The sequence below is a fragment of the Pipra filicauda genome, unplaced genomic scaffold (genome assembly GCF_003945595.2).
Source record: "Pipra filicauda isolate LSUMZ 115617 unplaced genomic scaffold, ASM394559v2 scaffold87_size3191425_pilon, whole genome shotgun sequence".
In the NCBI taxonomy this organism is placed as follows: domain Eukaryota; kingdom Metazoa; phylum Chordata; class Aves; order Passeriformes; family Pipridae; genus Pipra; species Pipra filicauda.
This window is the reverse complement of record NW_024105064.1, coordinates 1567298-1587226: the sequence shown is the minus strand read 5'-3', so window position 1 is coordinate 1587226 and position 19929 is coordinate 1567298. Positions and strand designations below refer to the sequence as shown.

Genomic DNA, 19929 nt, shown 5'->3' with positions numbered 1-19929 from the left:
AGGTGCCTGCTCCAACCTCCTGCTCCCGGTGGGGTGGGCTCTGGGGGCACAGCAGGTTCCTCAGGGTTGGGAAACCTCCAGGGCTGGGGACTGCACGACCTCTCCAGTCAAGGTGATCCAACAACTGTTGGACTGTTCCCATGGGGAAAAAAATGTCTTTGAATCCAGTTCCAACCCCTCTCATGTCACTCTTGTCCTCCTGCCATGGAGAGCCTGGCTCTAGGTCCTTCCCAACTTCTCCCAGCTTGGGAAATCCCCCCCAGATTTCTTATCCAGGTTTATCTGGTTTCACCCAGGTGAGGTTTGAGGTTTGGAACCACTGAATTCCCCCAGGCATTTCCCACTTCCAGAGGCTCCCACAGCACTCCCTGGGCTGCCCATGGCTCTGGTGGGGCCCTGCTCCTTTTCCCAAAGGAAATGGAGCAGAGAGCTGCTGCTGGGACACTCTGACGAGGAGAAAGTTCCTCTTGGCACAGCTGGAATTAAAAGCAAGGTCATTTTGCCCTTCCATGTTCCTCATTTTCATCTCAGCCAGAGAGTCTCCTCTTTAGTGACCCCAGTGCTCAGGACAACCGGGAACATCCTCCCTGCTGGCTGATTCCAGCCGGAATATTGCTGCAGCAGGAAATCTTTGGGACCCTGCAGCTCCCTGAGCTTCGTTTGTCTCAGGTTTGGGGATTTATTTGGGTGACTCCAGCCCTGCTGTCTGAGCCTGGCTGAAAATAGCAACTGAGCCTGATCTTATCTGCAGCCACTGGAGCCCTCAATTATCTCCTCCCGGCCGAGCTGCTACTCCTAAGAAATTAGATCTTGCTTATTGTTTTCTTACCCTTCTCCCTGTCCTCAGAAACCTCCCAGCTCCGGGCTCGGCCTTTGATGGAGCTTTTCAGGAGCCAGATTGGACTTTTTTACAAATTTATTCCCTAAATCCAGCCATGGATCCCAAAGCCTTGGAGAGCTCGGCTTGGCGGTGCTGGTGTTGTTATCGCTGCACTGAGGGAGAGCCTGGGGTGTGGAGGGGTTATTATTTAATTTTCAGGGCTGTTTCCACTCGGTTCTGTGGGAATAATGGATGCACGGCACGTTTAGGGAATATATATGGGAGACAGTGTCAAAGGCTTTGCTGAAGTCCAGCACTGGAGCAGTGTCTGGATTTTTCCACCTTTTTTCCACGTTTTTGTTGAAACTGATAATAAAAAAAAAAAAGAAGAGGAAGAGGGGAGGGTGAGGAAAGAAGGGCTGAAGGCTGGATTTGGGGATGGAATGGTGAGGTTGTGACAAAGCCGGGGCTGTCCCACTCCATCCCACTCCGGAATAACCAGGAATTCCTGCACGGACACAACCCCTGGGTGATGCTGGTGGGCCCCGGATCCACGTTGTCCCACTGCTGTGGGATCTTCTTCTCCTGCTGCCCCAGAATTCCAGGCCTTGGAGGTGCTTTTTATTCCCCCCTGGAAGCTGCGCCCACGTGGGATCTGTTTTACTGGTAATAAATAAATAAATAAATAAATAAACAAACAATAAAGATTGTGACATTTAATTTAAACCAAATATTTATTCCCCAGGATTATTGGTGACTCATCCCCTAACCCTGTTTTTTTCCCAAAATTCTTTAACACTCCCCAAAATCCAGCATTTCAGGTGAATCTTGTCATTAAAAATGAGGAGTAACTAATTCCCTACACCAGGAAAAAAGGGAGTCCCTCCCTCCTGGAGTCCCTCAGTGTGTGAATAATTTTATATTTTAATATAAATATTCCATAATTTAATATAAATATTCCATATTTTAATATAAATATTCCATATTTTAATATAAATATCTCCTACTTTAATATAAATATTTCATATTTTAATATAAATGACTAGGTTTCATTTCTCCATGGTTTTTAATCCACCCCCAGGTTCAAGCAGGAGTCGGACCCAGAGATTTTTTTTCCCTGGAATTCCGAATTCTTTGGAGCTTTCAGGGGAAGGTTTCCCTTCAGAAAAGGAAATTTCTCCCCTCAAATCACTCGAATTGTATTTTCAGCTGATGGAACACCCCCAAAAAATCTTGATTAAAGGGATGGGGGGGTTTAGGGTTGTTTGGTTATCAATCATTAATTCCATGCAGCAATATCTTAATAATTCCTTCCTAATTCCATTTGGGAATTTTCCTTTTCTCCCCAGTCCCTGTGTGTTAAACCAGCAGATAACTAAGTCAGGTTTGAGGCAGAAACAGCTGATTTTGGACACTTTGGGGGCCTTTCCGTGCTCTAAAAGGCGGGCAGTGACATCTAGTGACGGAATTTTATAGGGTGAGGCAACAGGAAAATTTTATTTTATTCTATTTATTCTATTATTTTATTCTTTTTCTTTTATTCTATTTCTTTTCTTTTATTCTATTCCTTTTATTCTATTTATTCTACTTCTCTTATTTTATTCTATTTTTAAATTTATTCTATTTATTTCCTCAATTTATTTTATTTTTTCATTTTATTTATTCCATTTATTTTAGTCGATTTATTTATTCCATTTTATTCAATTTATTTTTATTCTATTTATTCTATTATTTTATTCCATTTCTTTTATTTTATTCTATTTTTTAATTTATTCTATTTATCTTATTTTTTATTTTATTTATTCATTCTATTCATTCATTTTACTCAATTTATTTTATTTCTTCCATTTATTTTACTCGATTTATTTTATTTTATTCTATTTATTCTATTATTTTATTCTATTTCTTTTATTCTATTTCTTTTATTCTATTTTTTTAATTTCTTCCATTTATTTTACTCAATTTATTTTATTCTATTTATTCTATTTATTCTATTATTTTATTCTATTTCTTTTATTTTACTCTATTTTTTTAATTTCCTCAATTTATTTTATTTATTCATTCCATTTATTTTACTCAATTTATTTTACTTCTTCCATTTATTTTATCCAATTTATTTAATTTTATTCTATTATTTTATTTTATTTCTTTTATTCTATTTCTTTTATTTTACTCTATTTTTTTAATTTATTCTATTTCTTTTATTTCTTCAATTTATTTTATTTATTCATTATTCATTCCATTCATTATGTACCAGGGACAATAATTTATTGAAATTAATAACTAATAATTTATTGAAATTAATACCATAAATCGATAATTAACTATTAATTTATTGAAAATAATAATTTATTGGAATTAATAATTTATTGGAATTAATAATTACTGAAATTCATGGGATCACACACATTTTAAAGAGCTTAAACCACCTACACTGGTGCTGTTTAAACTGCTGGAAATTATCTGAGCAGATGTTACAGTGCAAATATTTTTTCTTTTTATTATTTTATAATAAATATTTATAATTATAATAATATTTATCATTATTTTATTCTTTTTATTCAAAACAGAACCACAGGAAACGTTGTTTAAAAAATAGATTAAAAGCCCAATGTATCACTGAGAAAGAGCTTTCGTTTTAATGTTAAATATTCCATTTATAGTTGTTCCCAAAGTGCTTCGTGTTTTGCTCAAGGAAGAATTTAATTTAATTTAAAGTTTGAATTTCCACTCACCCCTGTCCCACAGAGAGGTTTCTGGACGGCTGAAAATCACCTTAATAATCTGTCATGGGTCACACACAAATTTGTTTAGGGAAAATAGAAATATATTTTAATTAATGGGGTTTTTTTGCTGTTGTTTTCCACATAAAACCATCCCAGAATTATTTAGGGGGGAAAAGATGTCCAGGATGGAATCCAAGCTTTGCCTGAGCACTGAGTGCCACAGCCAGACATTTCCTCTCAAATATTAAAATATATATATATATATAAAATCTTTATTTTTTTCCTTCATTTGTGGAATTTTTGGGGATTGAAATCCAAGTGCTGCATCTGCAATAAAAGGATGTTTAGCAGGAAAAGTTAAACCAGGACCAAATATATATACATATATATACATATATATATATAAAAATCTTTATTTTTTTTCTTTCATTTGTGGAATTTTTGGGATTGAAATCCAAGTGCTGCATTTGCAATAAGAGGATTTTTAGTAGGGAAAGTTAAACCAGTACCAAATATATATATATATAAAAAAATCTTTATTTTTTTTTTTCTTTCACTTGTGGAATTTTTGGGGATTGAAATCCAAGTGCTGCATCTGCCAATAAAAGGATGTTTAGCAGGAAAAGTTAAACCAGGACCAAATATATATATAAAAAAAATCTTTATTTTTTTTCTTTCATTTGTGGAATTTTTGGGGATTGAAATCCAAGTGCTGCATCTCCAACAAGAGGATTTTTAGGAGGAAAAGTTCAACCAGGACCAAGAGGTGAGAATCTCTCAAGCTGTTACAGTACCACCTGAAGCTTCAAAATGTCATTTAAGTAGCTTATTTTTCCTGTACAGAACACATTTTGCAGGAATTATAAATAAATAACTCACATTACAGGCATTTAAGCACATATATACAGACAATACTGTGGCAAACAGACACTTAAAAAGAACAAAAAAAGTTAAAATGCAGGGAAATTTCCTCTAATCTGGTTAAATTCCTGGTTTGGAAGAGGATCCCTTGGGAAAAGCACACTGCCTGGCAGTACCTAAGCATGCATCAGGATGGCCACATGCTATAATAAATTCAGTTTTTTCCTTAATTTCACTTTGTTTTTCAGAGGAACTCAAAGATTCACCAGAATTTTCACTTCTCTTAATCCTCGATAATTTGATCAAAATGAGAATTAAAAAAAAAAAAAAACAACAAAAAAAACCCCCAATACTTGAGTCCTTTGGTATGAATTGCTAATTTTGTGGTGAAAATAAAGATATTGGCACCCTTTTGGTTTGTTTTTTTTTCTTTGTGTTTTGTCTCTTCCTGCAGAACAGAACCGGTGTGAAAGTGCAGAGTGCAACAAACAGTAAAACTGGTCCTTAAGGATGTCCCTCGGGAAAAAAGGACACTTCAAAGAGAAAGAAATGTAACGTTTTTTACAGAGAAAAGCAAAAAAACTCTGCTGCAGCTGACAGAGCTCACCGGGAGTTGGAAAAAAATCCCTGTGGGTGTTAGATATTATATATCTATTATATAGGTTTGAATTGCAGGCTCAGCTAAAGGTCTGGAGAGGAAGAATGTGGTGGAATTGTTTGTGTGCCAGCACTGACTGGTAAAATCTGATGCTGGGCCCAAGAATTCTCTCAGTGTAGCCACAGCTCAGGGCCACAATGACATTTATGGATGTGCCACTTGAGCAGTTAATTCAGGCCTCCTGTACAATTATTCTGAGTTGGAGAGGAGGAGGGAATTCACCCAGGCCAGCTCTGGGCATCAATGTGACTTTTTACACCGAAAAGAGAGAGAAGGTTCTCCAACAGGAGTTTGCAGGGTGGAGGAACCTATTTCTCTTGAGTACATAGTTTATTTCTTTTAGCTGAGGGCAATGTTTTTTGGACTTCCACTGCTAATTTAGATGAGAACTAATCCAGAGCAATATAAAATCTGAATTCTTCAATGCCTTGCAGCAGTGTGAGATGTTTACTGCTGGAAGGGAAATGTTTCCTCACACACAGTGTGAGAACCAACCCCTGAAGGCTTTGCAGAACTGTCTGCCCCTCAAAAAAAAAAAAGAGAATATATTCTCTACCTGCCCAATACCAAACTCACCCACTTTTCTAAAAGCTCTGGAGCTGCCAGATTTAATTTAGAATAATTTATGTACATGTTGACTTTAAAACAGCAAAAAGCTTAGAGACAAGTTACACAGAAGGTCTCAGAACTCCATTCCTTGCCAGGAACACTCTCCCTTCCCCCAGCACAGGTATCCCAGGTGGGACACCCAAACTGGTCCCTTTTCCTGCCCCTGCCAACAACCAGCCCTGTTCCCTCTGCAACAGCAGCTGACTTGCAGCTCTTTTACTCTTCCCAAACTGACACTTCTTCCTCGCCAGGAAGCAGCAGCAGGCTCTGTTTTCACAACCTTATCAACAGCACAAAGGCCTGTCGTGATCTTTAGCAAATAAATCCTGGGAAAAATCTCCCAGCAACTTTTCTCTCCCCGTATTTTCTCTGCTATCCATATTTCGCCTTCAATCCTGTCACAGGAGCCTTTCCATGCTTTCTGCCACCTATTCCTGTGTTTTCTTTTAAACATCTCTCCCTCCTGCCACGTCAGCAGCTCTCGGGGAGTTTCAGGGTTTCATTGACATAATGAGCCGTGCAAAATCTCTTTTTTTTTTTTTTTTAAAGAGTAATTTGTAACCCCTGGTTACTGGGATTCTCCCCAGGTAACAGTAACCAAGCTGCGAGTCCATGAGCACCCTTCCCTCAGGCTTTTCACGGGATGCCATCCTTCCTCTGGCAGCACTGCGAGGGGGGCACCCCCCAGTCGTACATGTAGGAAAGCCGGAGCTTAACCTCCTCCTTACAGAGCTTCCCTTCCTTAGCCAGGGTCTGGTGCTTCTCCAGCATGTCCTCGATGCTCTGCTTGTGAGTCACTATGTACTTATTGTTGCAGCCCCGCGACTTGTACTCGGTGTCGAAGCGGGGGTCGTGCACCCTCTTCACGTCGATGGGCGCCAGCCAGACCCCCAGGGACACGTCCTCGCTCTGCCACATGTTCAGGTAGTCGCTGCTGAGCCGCAGGTACCGCACCAGGTCGGCGGAGATGACATACCCGCCGCCCAGCGCGTAGGGCAGGTAATAGTCACACAGCACCCAGGCGCTCTCCTTCCACTTCCCCCCCGACTTCACCCGGCCCCGGCCCGAGAAGAAGCCCCAGTAGAGCCGCCGCGGCTCCTTGGCTTTCAGCTCCTCCACCAGCACGTCCAGGCGCACGAAGGTGTCGTCGTCAGCCTTGAGGGCGAACTGGAAGTCCAGGTGCAGGTCGAGCCACACGTAGGTGGCCAGCACCTTGGCCGTGAGGTTCTCGTAGGAGTCGCGCAGCTCCGGCAGCAGCAGCAGGTCGCGGTGCCGGCTCTGCTCCAGCTCCAGGCTCCGCAGCTCCTCCTGCCCGAGCCCGGCCGTGCCCACCACGAAGCGGCTCCACACGCGGCCGCGCTGGGAGCGCCCTCCCGCCGCCATCCAGGTGCTGCGGATGATGCTGCGCCGCTCGCTGTACTTGGGGCCGCTCATCACCACCACGGCCACCAGGGCGCTGCCCTCGGCGCGGGGGGCGGCGGGCGGGGCGCCGCCGCGGCCCGGCTGGCTGTGGGGCAGCGCGGCGGGGGGCGCGGGCAGCGGGCGCAGCCCCTCGGAGGTGCACTTGGCGAGGTAGAGCAGCACGGCGGCGCACAGGGACAGCCCGCCGAGCCCCAGCGCCGTGCGGTGCCGGCCCAGCCGCCGCAGCGCCTTCATGGCCGCCGCGGCCCCCTCACGGAGCGCGGCCACGCCCACGCGGTTCAGGCGGGAACGGGGACTGTGTATGTGGGGGGGGGCCGTACGGCCGCTGCGAGGGGACAAGATTCCTCGCGGGATGCTCACCGCGCTGCGCCCCGCACAGGGGGTTCACGGCTGCTTCTCGCTTTCCGCCCTTTCTCACCAACTGAGCCTTAGGAGAGGTTTCTTTCAAGAGCCGCTTTTAGGCGGTGCCGCCCCCTCTGAGGGGGGGGATGGCTCCTGCCCTCACCCAACATGGCGGCCGCCCTCATCGTGGCCTCACGCTGCGCGGTGACGTCGTTCCGCCATCTTCCTTCCTCCTCCTCTTCCTCCCCCTCCTCCTCTTCCCTCAGAGCGCCCGGGGGTCCGTGAGGGGCCGCGAGGGGCTGAGGGGCGGCCGGGCCCGCCCGGAGCCTCCCCGCGCCTCTCACGGCGCTCGGGGCCGCGTCCTCCTCCCTCCCGAGCGCTCCCCCGGTGAGTGCGGGCGGCCCCTCCCGCAGCCCCGCGGGGCTTGGGGCGTGTGGGGAGGTTGTGGCGGGGGGGGGGGTGTCCGGGCTCTCCCGCGGTCGCGCTGTTGGATTTGGGGCGTTTTCCCTGGATTATCCCACATATCGCAGGATATTCTGTGATTTCTGTGGTTCTGTGACAGATCCGCCGCGGGGTTGCGCTTCCTCCCGCTGTTTCCTGCGTGTTTCCAGCTCCACTTTCTCTTGGTATCAAATCGCTTTTCCCTCACTCATCCCTCTCCAAAAAGACCTTTAATCCCTTTCTAAGCAGCTGTCGTGTTGGGATCTCTGGGATATTGCTGTGCTGCCGTGGCTATTTCTGCGTCTTGAAGGGTGTTCCCTTCCAAAGTCCTCTGCCGGCTGAAAACCAGCACCTTAATTCCATGTATTTGTTATTTAAAGGGCTGTTTTTTACTCTCTCACAGCAAATACTTGTGTATTTGTGTGTAGGTTCTTCCTAATTTATACTTCCGTGTAGTTTTTACTACACATACTATATTATATATACTTATTTAGTGTATATATATTACATATTTAGTCTATATATATTACATGTATTATGATGTAGTATATTTATGCCTCTGTGTAGTTTTTTATACTTATATATTTATATTCTGTGTAGGTTTTTTATACTCATATATTTATGTTCTGTGTAGTTTTTTATAGTCATATATTTATATTCTGTGTAGTTTTTTATAGTCATATATTTATATTCTGTGTAGTTTTTTATACTTATATGCCTGTGTGTAGTTTTTTATACTTGTATTTTTTATACTTTTATATATTTATAGTTGTGTGTAGGTCCTTCTGAATTTTAGGTGTTTATTATTTCTTATTATTTGTCTCCTCACGCTCCGGAGTTTAACTTATATGTTTTCTCCTTTTTGTTTTTAGATCATCTAACCTGCAGTAATTTCGTCAGCCAGTATTTTAAATTAAAAAAAGGACAAAATGATGTCGAGACAAGCCTTCCTGTGCAGTTTGGGCTCTCTGTATTTATCCCTCCTGTTCATCTTCCTCCTCATGGATGTTTATGCCAGGCCTGCCAATAATTCTGTGCTCAAGGAGAAAGCGGCTGACGGGAAAGATGAGAACGAGATCCTGCCCCCAGACCACCTGAACGGGGTCAAAATGGAGATGGACGGGCACCTGAACAAAGAATTCCACCAGGAGGTTTTCCTGGGAAAAGAGATGGAAGAGTTTGAGGAGGATTCAGAGCCCAGAAGAAACAGGAAGAAGCTGATGGTCATTTTTTCAAAGTGAGTCGGGCGGTGCCAAGAGCAGGGAAGGAGTAAAAATTGGGGTGGTTTCCTGTAATACTGAAAAATTACAACGATGAAGGGGGAAAAACCTCAGCCTTTAAGTGCTGTGTTTGTGTTTGGAAGGTGTTAAAGACCCAGGAATTCAGCAATGCACAGGACAGCCTAATGAAATAAATGTTAACAAAGGCAGTTCCTCACAATTCAGAAAAAGAAAGGGTGAAAAGATTAAAGTTTTCTTTTAGAGCTTTTTAAAAAACTTCATCTATTTCTTTACTTGGTATAAAAATATTTACTTTAAGACCTTTCCTAAAGCACTTTTTGGTCTGGGTCAGATGTTTGGAGGTCAGTTATTGTGCTGGAAATCAAACCCAGGGTGTATTTTTAGACACAAGGTGGCACAATTGGCTTTATTTGCATTTTTGAATGAAGGATTAATTTCCTTAGAGCAGCTCAAGTTACATTGGTGCCCTTAATGCTGCTGATTCCACGAGTTTTATTTTAATTTAGGGTGGAATCCTTTATTATGTTTGTTATTCACTCACTTCACTGGTGGGATATGTAAAAATATTAAGATTTCTTTGCTGGTTTACATTTATTGGAAACATTGTTAGTAATTTGGGAAGGACAATTTACTAACTCTTTAATTTCTGCCTGTTTGTTATGAAAGAGGTTTCTTAGGAAGCTTAAATTAATTGGATTTAAGATCAATTCCATTCAGATCCTTAAAATTACATTCCCTCAGATGATCAGATTAAAAATGTAGGGAAGCATTTTGGAGGCTTTGATTGCTTTCTAAACATCCTCCTAAAGGCTAAAAGAGAGATCCTGGGAAACTTCTGTGAAAATCCAAAGTCCTGGGCTTCAAATGTTCTGGAATTGCTGTTGGAAGGCACAAAGACAACACACAGCATGGTTTTAATCAATAAAATTTATACAGTGAGATTCCTCAGTGGATAAACCAGGGTAAAATAGTCAATTCAAAGCATAAATTATTATCTAATAAGATTAGTGAAAATAAAGTTGGGACATGAAAGAATTGCTCCCCAACCTGTGATTTTTCCAGGCAAGTTCCATGTGACTGTAACAGTTGGTAATTCTGTGTTTTGCTTCCTGGTGTCCTCTCTGAAATCGTTCTTTGGATGAAACACAAACCAGCTCTGAAGTGATTTATGGGCTTGAAAAAAAATTGGCATTTTTGGGGCTCTGGGTGAGACCTGGAAGTGGGTTCTTGATAATGGACCTTCTGGAAGGTGGCCACAAAAATCTGCTTTTTTTCATGGCTTGTGGTTGAGAAACTGGGCTGCAAGTGGCTTATTTTTATTTTATCCATATCTAATAGAACCCTTACTGTAGGAAAAAGTCAGTTATCCTACAAGGTGCCCACTTGTTTCTTACTCAGAGGTGCCACCTGTGTGCTTTCAGGACCTAAATGAGCAATAAATGGGATGTTTGTTCCCTCCCTCGGTAGTTCTGGGGTGATTTAGGTGGAAAGTACAGCTTGGAAGTAGAAAGTTTGATAGCTTTGATCTAAGGAAACCAAATGTTAAATGTTGAGGGGGGGAAATGCTCTGGTTTAGTCTCATTTTTATTGTACCTGGTGGGTGCAGAATCACCATCTTCTCGCTCTTGTCACCAACACTGCTATTTAAATATAACCCTGACATGATATTTAAACCCCTCTCATAACAGTTTTATTGTGTTTTAGAAGACTGGGGCTGTTCTTTGGCTCAAGCTTTTAACATTTAGTTGACATTTAAAGGCAAATCACATATTTAAGAACCTGAGTTTCAGTGATAACACTTCAGTGATAGAGAGATAACAGAGCAAGAGTCGAGCTGGGGCTTTTTATTATGTTTGGGGTTTGTTTTTTCAATTGAACCAGAGTGGTTTTGGTGTGCCTTAAATAGATCCTTGCCTCTCAAATGTTAGTGGTGGCTTTTCAGTTGTAACTGTTTTGAATAAATATTTAAAGGTGTGCTCAAAAAAAACCCCTCCAAAGTGGCAAATTAGGGAGTTTGTGTTTGTTCTTCAGCCGTGGTTTTTATATTCTGAATGAAATCAGCATTAATGGAATTGGAAAGCAGTTATTGGTGGCACAGTAAGGAAAACAGGATTGTCAGGTTGGATTTTTCCTGATTAATTTTAGTCAGAAAAAAGCACATCGTTGGACAAAGCAGAGCCAGACAACTCGGGAACCTCGTGGAGAACAAGTGTTAAATGTGTTAAGAATTAAAAACTCTCAGCTGTAACATGTTCCCAGAGCTGGAGGTGTAACAGAGGAAACTTGCTTTAGTAGGGTTAATTCCACTTAAACTATTTTATAGTTTGTAGTATTTTTAAAGTACAGGTTTATTCACGATGTATTTTTATTGTTTGGGATGAACAGAGTTGATCTGGGGAGGCAGCTCAGCAATAAACCTCAGAGAGCCTGAAATATTAAAGGGAAAAAGGGCTTGGAAAGACAAATGGAGAGGGAATTCCTTGCTGAGAGAACTTTGGAGGAGAAGTGTTTGCAATTAGTGAAAGCCTGGAGCTGCTGGCAGCTGACAGCTCTGCACCAAAGGAAATGAGCCAATATTCCATTTGTGATGAGCTGTGGTTTCCTCCCTGTGAAAAATTGCCTCAGAAACATAAATGGGAGTTAACTTGAGCAGAATGTGAGTTAACTTGACCAAAACATGAGTTCATTTACAGGGAAGTGAGGGATGGCTGGATGTGTTTCACTGAGGGGTAACCAAATGTTGCAGTTACTTTAATTAGGCAATAAATTGCTCACTTCCTGCTTGTTACTCCGGAGTTCCAACAATGTGCAGCTTCTCAGAGAGGGTTGTAAATGTTCTCAGCCTGCTGAATAGAGCAATTAATTTAGAATCTAAAAATAGATTGCACCTTTCCCTCCTCAGTCCTTAAATCTTGGACAAAGTAGAGCCAGACAACTTGGAAAGCTCGTGGAGAACAAGTGGATGTGCAGAACCTTTAAATGTGTTCAGGATTCAAAACTCTCAGCTGTAACATGTTCCCAGAGTTGGAGGTGTAACAGAGGCTTTGCCCTTCCTCCAGGGTGGATATCAATAATGATAAAAAGATTGGAGCCAAGGAGATGCAGCGCTGGATCATGGAAAAGACGGATGAACATTTCCAGGAGGCCGTGGAAGAGAACAAAATGCACTTCCGAGCTGTGGACCCCGATGGGGACGGTAAGAGGAGCCATTCCTGCCATCTCCTGGTGTCCAGGACTACTCAGAGGTGCTGTGCCAACCTCCCAAATCCCTTTGGGCTGCCCACAATCCCAAGTTTTTCATTCCTGTACCGAGGAAGGGGCTGTGCCCCAGCCCGTGGCTCTGAGCTCACTGCTCTGCCGTGTCACTTGTGGGCAGAGGGCACTGGAACAAGAGGCTCTGTGGGGATGGGGTGACAACAGTGACATCACTGATTGTTTCCACAGAGCCCAGACAAAAAGAAAAGTGAATCAGGTGATAGTTTTCATCTTGCCATTCATAAATCTCAGTCTGCTGCTCGGGCTGGACCAAAAGGTTTGGAATGAGTTGGTTTTTTAGTCACAAGTTCATCATTTTTAACCCTCTTGTGCCATGCCTGACATCTGTCTCCTCCTTACAGGCCACGTGTCCTGGGATGAATATAAAATTAAATTCCTGGCAAGTAAAGGCTTCAATGAAAAAGAAATTGCTGAGAAGATCAAAAACAACGAAGAGCTGAAAATAGATGAAGAAAGTAAGTGCAGACTGGGGTGTGTTGGTTTTTCTGTTATGTTCTTAAAACCTGAATGTCAAAACTGTTCCTAATAGGAGAGGAATGCTTTGGTTGTTCTGCTTGTACACAAATATAGGATGTGGGAGTCATAAAACAGAAATCCTACATTCTTTCCAGCTGGAACGTGCCATAAAAATGGCAAATTTTAGCAGGAATCTCCCTGCTCCCTAATTCAAGAAGTATTTAAATTTACCATTAATTAAAACACGAAGCTTTTGCCTTTCCCTGCAGGAATTAGTCACTGACAATCGGGTTTATGTGACACTTTCCACTGATCAAAAGGCAACTGAGATGCAAATGGGAGCAGGGAAAACACCTGGGCAGTGTGGTTGGGGTGCAGTTTACAGGAATGCTCATCAGATAACACAGCTGCTGAGTCAGGCAAGTGTCTGCAGCAGCACTTCTCTACCTGTGCTACCCAGCCTTATTTGGGAAAATCAAATTACTCATCTGCAGCTTCCTGGGCTGAGAGGCAAAGCTGAGGCTTGTGCTCTAAAGCAGCATAAAAGTGCTTTTTTGGGGGGTCTGTTCAATAAAAAACACCAGGATGTTCAGAGCTTAAGGCCTGTTCTGAGCCTTGAGCAGGAGCACGGGCCAGTTTGGATACCAGGCCACAATTAAGGGCACCACTTGAATTAATTTGTGCAGATAACAACAATTTTAGCTGGTGATTGACAGTTTTAGTTTAGTTTTAATTTCATTTAAGACTAAGGCAAAGGGAGTTGATTTAGGACTTCTCACATTTGGGGTTGACTACCTTGGAAAACCATAAGTTATTCTGAGTTAACTGTGATATAACTAAAACTTGCCAGTTACAAACTTGCCCAAGATTATTAAATATCTTCATATTAAGACTGAAGGATTTCTTTACTCTTCACAGGAATATTCACTGAAAACTTCATTTTAAGTTCCAACTCTCAGCTCAACAAATGTAGATGTTGGGGTGGTTTTTCCTCTTGTAACTCAGCAACCAAAAGCCTTCAGGAGTTACTGAAGCCAGTTTGTTAAAGTAAATTAAAAAATGATAATCTGAAGGTTTTCAGGAGGTTTTTAAAGTTTTGAACTCATAAAGTTTTAAATTGTTAAAGCGTTCAGGAGTTATTTAAGACTATTAAATGAAATAAAAAAATTATTAAGTGAAATTTAAAAATTTATTTTATTAAATAAAAATATTTATTAAATAAAAATTTATTAAATAAAAAAATTTATTAAATAAAAAAATTTATTAAATAAAAAATTTATTAAATAAAAAAATTTATTAAATAAAAAAATTTATTAAATAAAAAAATTAAAAATATATCTAAGTGATGAATAACACTCAGAGTGTTTGAAAACTTACTGAAAGCAAATACTTCAGCCTTGTGTTTCAGGGTGTTTACAGGTAGCAGGGAGTGCTACAGGCAGAGTTTTTTCCAGTGTGTCATTTAGAAAATGCCTACCCGAGACAAAGAAGACTCTGGGCAGGTATTTCTCTTCCTGTGGCTCTGCTCAGGCCCAAATTCATGCTGTGTGGGTTTGATTTCAAATCAGATGTGTGGTTTTAGCAGAAACCCGGGGAGTAAATTCTCATTCTCAGTCGAGTCAGGAAAAAACTTCAGTGCAGTGGTTGTGTGCACGGGGAGAGATGAAAGCAGTGGGATTGTGAAATGAAGTGAAATGAAAGGAGAGAGAAGTAAAAGGATTTTTTTGCTGCTGATTTCTCTGTTGATTCACGGGAACTTCGACTTGCATTTGCTCTTTGCAGCAAAAATGTTTCCTTTGTGTTAAATGACTGAGACACGTGGGAGGTTTGGGCTCGTGGAGCATCCACTGAGTGTCAGGGCAAGGTGGATTTTAAATGAGATTGAACGTGACAACGACTTGAAATGTGCTTAAATTTGCAGCCCAGGAAGTTTTGGACAACCTGAAGGATCGGTGGTACCAGGCTGACAACCCCCCTCCTGACCTGCTGTTGAACGAGGAGGAATTCCTGTCCTTCCTGCACCCCGAGCACAGCAGGGGGATGCTGAAGTTCATGGTGAAAGAAATCATCCGGGATCTGGGTATGGAATTTTCCAGGGGCTTCCTGGGAGCTGCTTCCCTGCACACCAGTTCATTTCCCTGTCAATTAACTCACGTTCTGCTCAAGTTCACTCACATTATGTTTCTGAGGAAATTTTTCACAGAGAGGAAACCACAGCTCATCACAGATGGAATATTGGGTGGTTCTTGCAGTGCCAAGGGTCAGGCTGGGATTCTGGCACGTCTGGTTTGCTCATCTTCTGATGTGATAAGTAAAAAAAACCAAGCTGTTAACACAAATCCTGCAGTTGTCTCAAGGCTAAGTTGGGTCTCTGGTTGTTAAAAACCAGAACATTAGAAAGATCCTCTGAGTAGGAACATGAAAGATACTCTGAGTAGAAACATTAAAGGTGCTCTGAGTAGAAACATTAAAGGTACTCTGAGTAGGAACATTAAAGATGCTCTGAGTAGGAACATTAAAGATGCTCTGAGTAGGAACATTAAAGATGCTCTGAGTGGGAACATTAAAGATGCTCTGAGTGGAACATTAAAGGTACTCTGAGTAGGGAACATTAAAGGTACTCTGAGTAGGAATATTAAAGGTGCTCTGAGTAGGAATATTAAAGGTGCTCTGAGTAGGAATATTAAAGGTACTCTGAGTACTTCATACAAAGCAAAACAGCTTCTACTCCTTCAGCTTCTGCTTCTTCACTGCTTCACCCAAAGCTCTGCTGCTGCAGGGTCATTGGAGCAATAGTAGAAAAGGTTTGCTGAGCATTAAATACTATAAAACACATTGATATGAAATGTTAAATATTATAAAACACCTTGATATGAAGGTTTCATGAGGAGGGCATTGACTGCTCTGTACTCCCCTAGTACATCAGCCCTGTCACAATTGGGACTTCCACTCAGAAAAGGGGAAATAAATGGTTGAGTTTTCCAAGAAAGTTGTATTTTTTAATTCAGAAGTGTTGGTACCTGAGTGCAGTGAGGACTGCTCGGAGCAGGCAGCCTGTCCCAGTGAGGTTTTATCATTTCTAATGGGCATTAAGCAAAGACTTGTCAGTTCTTTGGTGGTTCTTTTGTAGATCAGGATGGAGATAAGAAGCTCACCCTCTCCGAGTTCATCTCCTTGCCTGTTGGCACCATGGAGAACCAGCAGGCTCAGGACATTGATGATGACTGGGTGAAGGACAGGAGGAAGGAGTTTGAGGAGGTCATTGATGCCAACCACGATGGGATTGTCACCATGGAAGAGCTGGAGGTGAGTTTCCTGATCATTTCAACCCCAACACTTTCAAAACACAGCGTTGAAACAGCTGGAGAGAACCCAGAATCCCAAAATATTCCAATTAATAGCACAACCCCCTGGTTTACAGTGCTCTGTGGGGCTTGCAGGTGCTGTTATGATTTTAGTTCAAGAGGAGGGGGAGTTTCCTTAACCAAACTGTTATTCAGGGCTTTGCTTTGAGGGTTTTTTTTTGTCACACACAACACACTGGTGTGTGTTTTTTGGGGTGCCTGAAAGCAGCCCTGGATTTCCTCAGGTGAGCTGGGCACAGAGTCACTGTGACTCAGACTTTCAGTTGCAAAAGGAGTAACTGCCAACCTAGAGATTCTTTGAGGGGGAAAAAAAAACCCCAGCAAAATAAAAGAAAGCAAAAAAAAAAACCCCAGTGCCCAACAAACACTGGGGCCCCACAGCCTTGGAAAGAGGGGGGTGTTTTTCTTCTTTAAAAACCCAAATGATTTTCAAGAGTGGAACAAACACAGCTTTGAAAAGAGCAGAGAGCTCTTGTCTTTGAGGCTGTTTTTCTTTTTTAAAAATTGTTATTTTCAAGTGTGGATTCTAGTTTGGGGCCTTTTCTTTTTTTTTACTGCAAGAAGAACTACTCTATTACTTTTTTCTCTCCCCAAGGCTGTTAAAGTCGAAATGGATGTTGGATGAATGTTAAAGTCCCTCACCTTCTCAGTGTGCAAATATTTGGATATAGATACTTGGTGGTAGTGTGGATAAATTGTTCTATGGACAGTTTTATGATATTTTATGGATATATGAACAATTTTATGACCTTTTTACTGAGAATTTTCTTTTAAAAATAACTCTTCTACCTGTGAAGTCTTTATGTACTTACACATCTGTCACACATTCTGGGGAGAAATGAATCTTGACTCTTCTAACTTTTAATTAAATGCCCCACCTGAGACCTTTTAATTTATTTTACATCAGGTGAAGGGGCAAAATGCTTTCATTCTGAGCTTTCTGACCTCTGCAGTGTGGTTTAAAATGGCCCAAATTAAACATATCCTCAAAAAACATTGTCTCCAGAAACAGGAGAACTTAGAATTTTGAAGTGGGGTGAATTCTGAATTTGAACTTGCTGGTTTAGCCAAAATGTCAAAAATATTTTTATTGGCATAAGCTGAGAAAAATCTGGATTTCTGCTGGATCAGCCAAGGGAGCAGTGAGAGGAAAAAGAGCTGGGACAACGTTCTTGGCTCCTGGAGATCAGTGCCAGGAGCTTTTCCCAGGATTTGGGAAGGACCGTGGCGGTGAAGTTCCCCCGGAGCCGAAGCTCCTCGTTCCGCCGGGTGGGAAAGCGAATTCCAACGCTGCTCTTTCCTGTTTTTTAGGAATACATGGATCCCATGAACGAGTACAACGCCCTCAACGAGGCCAAGCAGATGATTGCAGTGGCAGATGAGAACCAAAACCACCACCTGGAGCTGGAGGAGATCCTGAAATACAGCGAATATTTCACCGGCAGCAAACTCATGGACTACGCCCGCAACGTCCACGAGGAATTCTGACCCTGCTCGCTCCTCCAGAGCCCTCAAGCACTTTCTGGCTTTCAAAACAAAAAAAGAGAGAGGGGGAGGAAAAAGAGGAATAAATCCAAGCCCCAAAACCAGACAGAAAGTTCCTTTGCTGCTAATCTGTGTCCTTTGCCTCCGGTGTGTTGTCCCAGACTTCCAACCTTCCGTCCGTCCACGGGATCTTGCTGCCTTTGGGGTGAGGGGAAACCAGGCCAGGAAGAGTGGGAAAGGTCCTGGAATACCTCAGTTCCCCCTGGATTGGGCAGGAATTCCAGCTGAAGTTGGGCAAATCGTGTTTGGGGGAGGCTTCTGAAATATTTCACTCGTTGCCCTCGTAGCTGCTGATCCCTGGGAATCCCAGCTAACGGGGAGATGGGGGGGTTTTGGGAAGGGAGTGGTGGTTCCAAGGCATGTTCTGACCTCCTGGGAATACCCACAGGATATTCCACTGATCTCCCAGTGTTTTCTCAGCCTAGTTGGGAATTTAATCCCAGTTTTCCCCCCATCACTCAATTATCCTTCAGGACCGTGGGGAGGAATTCATTTTAAAGGTTCCACAGAAGCTTTTTTGCATCTACCTAAAAATAAACCTGGTTGTAGCATGCCAGGCTTTGTGCTGGGGGGAGATGGGGGAGAATTCAAATTATGGCTTAAAAAAAAAATCAGATTTTTGCTCTAAAATGAAACCAAGGGGGGAAAGTTTCTGTCTTGGTCAGAGAACTCCCTGCTCAGACTGGTAAAATCAGTTGTCTGTGTGCAAATTGGAGCTGAACTGGAGGTGCTGAAGGGGTGGAATTCCAGGCTTTGCTTTGGAACTGTGAATACTTGGGAAGCCCTTGGATCAGCCTGGCTCGGGGTAAATCTCTGAGAGCATCTTGGCTCACATCCACTCCTGCAAAAATAGAACAGTTATTTTTACTCTGGTTCCATCTTTACTGTAAAAAAAAGAAAACCCCTCTTTCTGAAGGGTTCCTGCAAGTGAGATGTTATATTTGATTAAATTTATTCTCTTAATATAATGTAAATATAAGTGTTGCCGGTTCTGTTTCACTCTTCCTTCTCTTTATTCTTTATTTTTTTTGTTTGTTTTATTAAATGGCTTGTATAAGAGTCTTTTTATATCCATATATCTCTTTTTTCTCTTTTTTTTTTTTTTTCCCCATCAAATATTTTTCTCCCTTTGGAAACGGTGCTGGGTTCAGGTTTGTGGGGAAAAATGAAACCCTTGGGAAGAGAGAAATTAAAATACAATTTTAAAAATGGAAGAGAGGGATAAATTCCATTGATAACCTCTCATTAAAACGAGCTTAAAGACAGAAATTTTAGTAATATCAGTTGATAAATGTGTGCCCTGAACTTTGGCTGTTAATATATGCCAAGATCATTAAAATTTGGGAATTAGATGATGCTTAAACCACCTTAATTAACCTGACAGCGTGAGCAGGGAACCCCTTGGAAAAGGGATCCACCAGGTTATTTCTGGCTTGGAATGTTAAGTTCAAACTATTCCAGTTTGTCAGGAAACTTCTTTTTAAGAATGCAGGTATTTTATCTGTATTTTTCTATTTTGTCTTTGATGTGAATAATTTCTGTTGGGCTCAGGATGATCCCCGAATGGGCAGAGGTTTGGCTGCTCCCTGCCTGCAGTGAGCAGGGAAAGGGGACTTTGGGAAAGAAAGATTTCAAGCTATAACTTCTTTTCCATAGGGGTTGTCTTCCCAAATCCTCGGAAAACGGGAGAAGTAGTAAAACAGTTGCTGTTTTGCCTCTCTCAGAAATTTAGGAGAGAAGAGAGAAGCGGCAGCTCCGGATCAATCCCACCGGGATGTCGCCGTCCAGCCTTCCCAAACCCTGCAGGAAAACTGCAATTCCAGAATTCCTGGCGTGCCAAGCGAGTCTCCTTTGCCCCTCTGGCTGTGACTTGGGAAGCCTGGCTGTGGTTTTTAATCTAAATTAAGCCTAAATCAGAGATTTGCTCCCCGTGGGACATCTTTGCTCCAGTGTTGGGAAGACCGAACATTTCCTTCCAGCAGGAAAAGCAGGGATGGAAGAGGATGAGCAGCTCCCTGGCATCGCAGCCATGCCCCCACCTGACACCAAGAGGCAGAAAAAGCAGGGAACACGTTAAGAATTATGAAATTTAATTGTTTGGTCTCTCAGAATTTGACTCGTTTGGGCAAGGAATGAAATTTTCAGTCTTCCCAAGACTGGAGCGAAA

The 19929-nt window shown here is 42.2% G+C and overlaps 2 protein-coding genes across 2 annotated transcripts; one reads left to right on the top strand and one right to left on the bottom strand.

The window, feature by feature from the left end:
• Positions 1–4192: 4192 nt before the first annotated feature.
• Positions 4193–7692, bottom strand: B3GALT6 (beta-1,3-galactosyltransferase 6). Its single transcript, XM_027728638.2, has one exon. The coding sequence runs from the start codon at positions 7328–7330 to the stop codon at positions 6311–6313; it is 1020 nt and encodes a 339-aa protein (XP_027584439.1). The 5' UTR covers positions 7331–7692; the 3' UTR covers positions 4193–6310.
• A 6-nt stretch (positions 7693–7698) lies between these two features.
• Positions 7699–18824, top strand: SDF4 (stromal cell derived factor 4). The gene is made up of 7 exons (XM_027728637.2): positions 7699–7825; positions 8752–9116; positions 12180–12316; positions 12738–12851; positions 14774–14932; positions 15983–16158; positions 17529–18824. The coding sequence occupies exons 2-7, from the start codon at positions 8809–8811 to the stop codon at positions 17703–17705; spliced, it is 1071 nt and encodes a 356-aa protein (XP_027584438.2). The 5' UTR covers positions 7699–7825; positions 8752–8808; the 3' UTR covers positions 17706–18824.
• The last annotated feature ends 1105 nt before the right edge of the window (positions 18825–19929 follow it).

What these genes read in the sequence shown, in the direction of transcription:
- B3GALT6 (XM_027728638.2), bottom strand. Translation starts at nt 7,330, where the DNA reads ATGAAGGCGCTGCGGCGGCTGGGCCGGCACCGCACGGCGCTGGGGCTC.
- SDF4 (XM_027728637.2), top strand. Translation starts at nt 8,809, where the DNA reads ATGATGTCGAGACAAGCCTTCCTGTGCAGTTTGGGCTCTCTGTATTTA. An exon ending in CTGATGGTCATTTTTTCAAA is followed by an intron (nt 9,117 to 12,179) that starts GTGAGTCGGGCG and finishes CCCTTCCTCCAG; the next exon opens with GGTGGATATCAATAATGATA. An exon ending in TCACCATGGAAGAGCTGGAG is followed by an intron (nt 16,159 to 17,528) that starts GTGAGTTTCCTG and finishes CCTGTTTTTTAG; the next exon opens with GAATACATGGATCCCATGAA.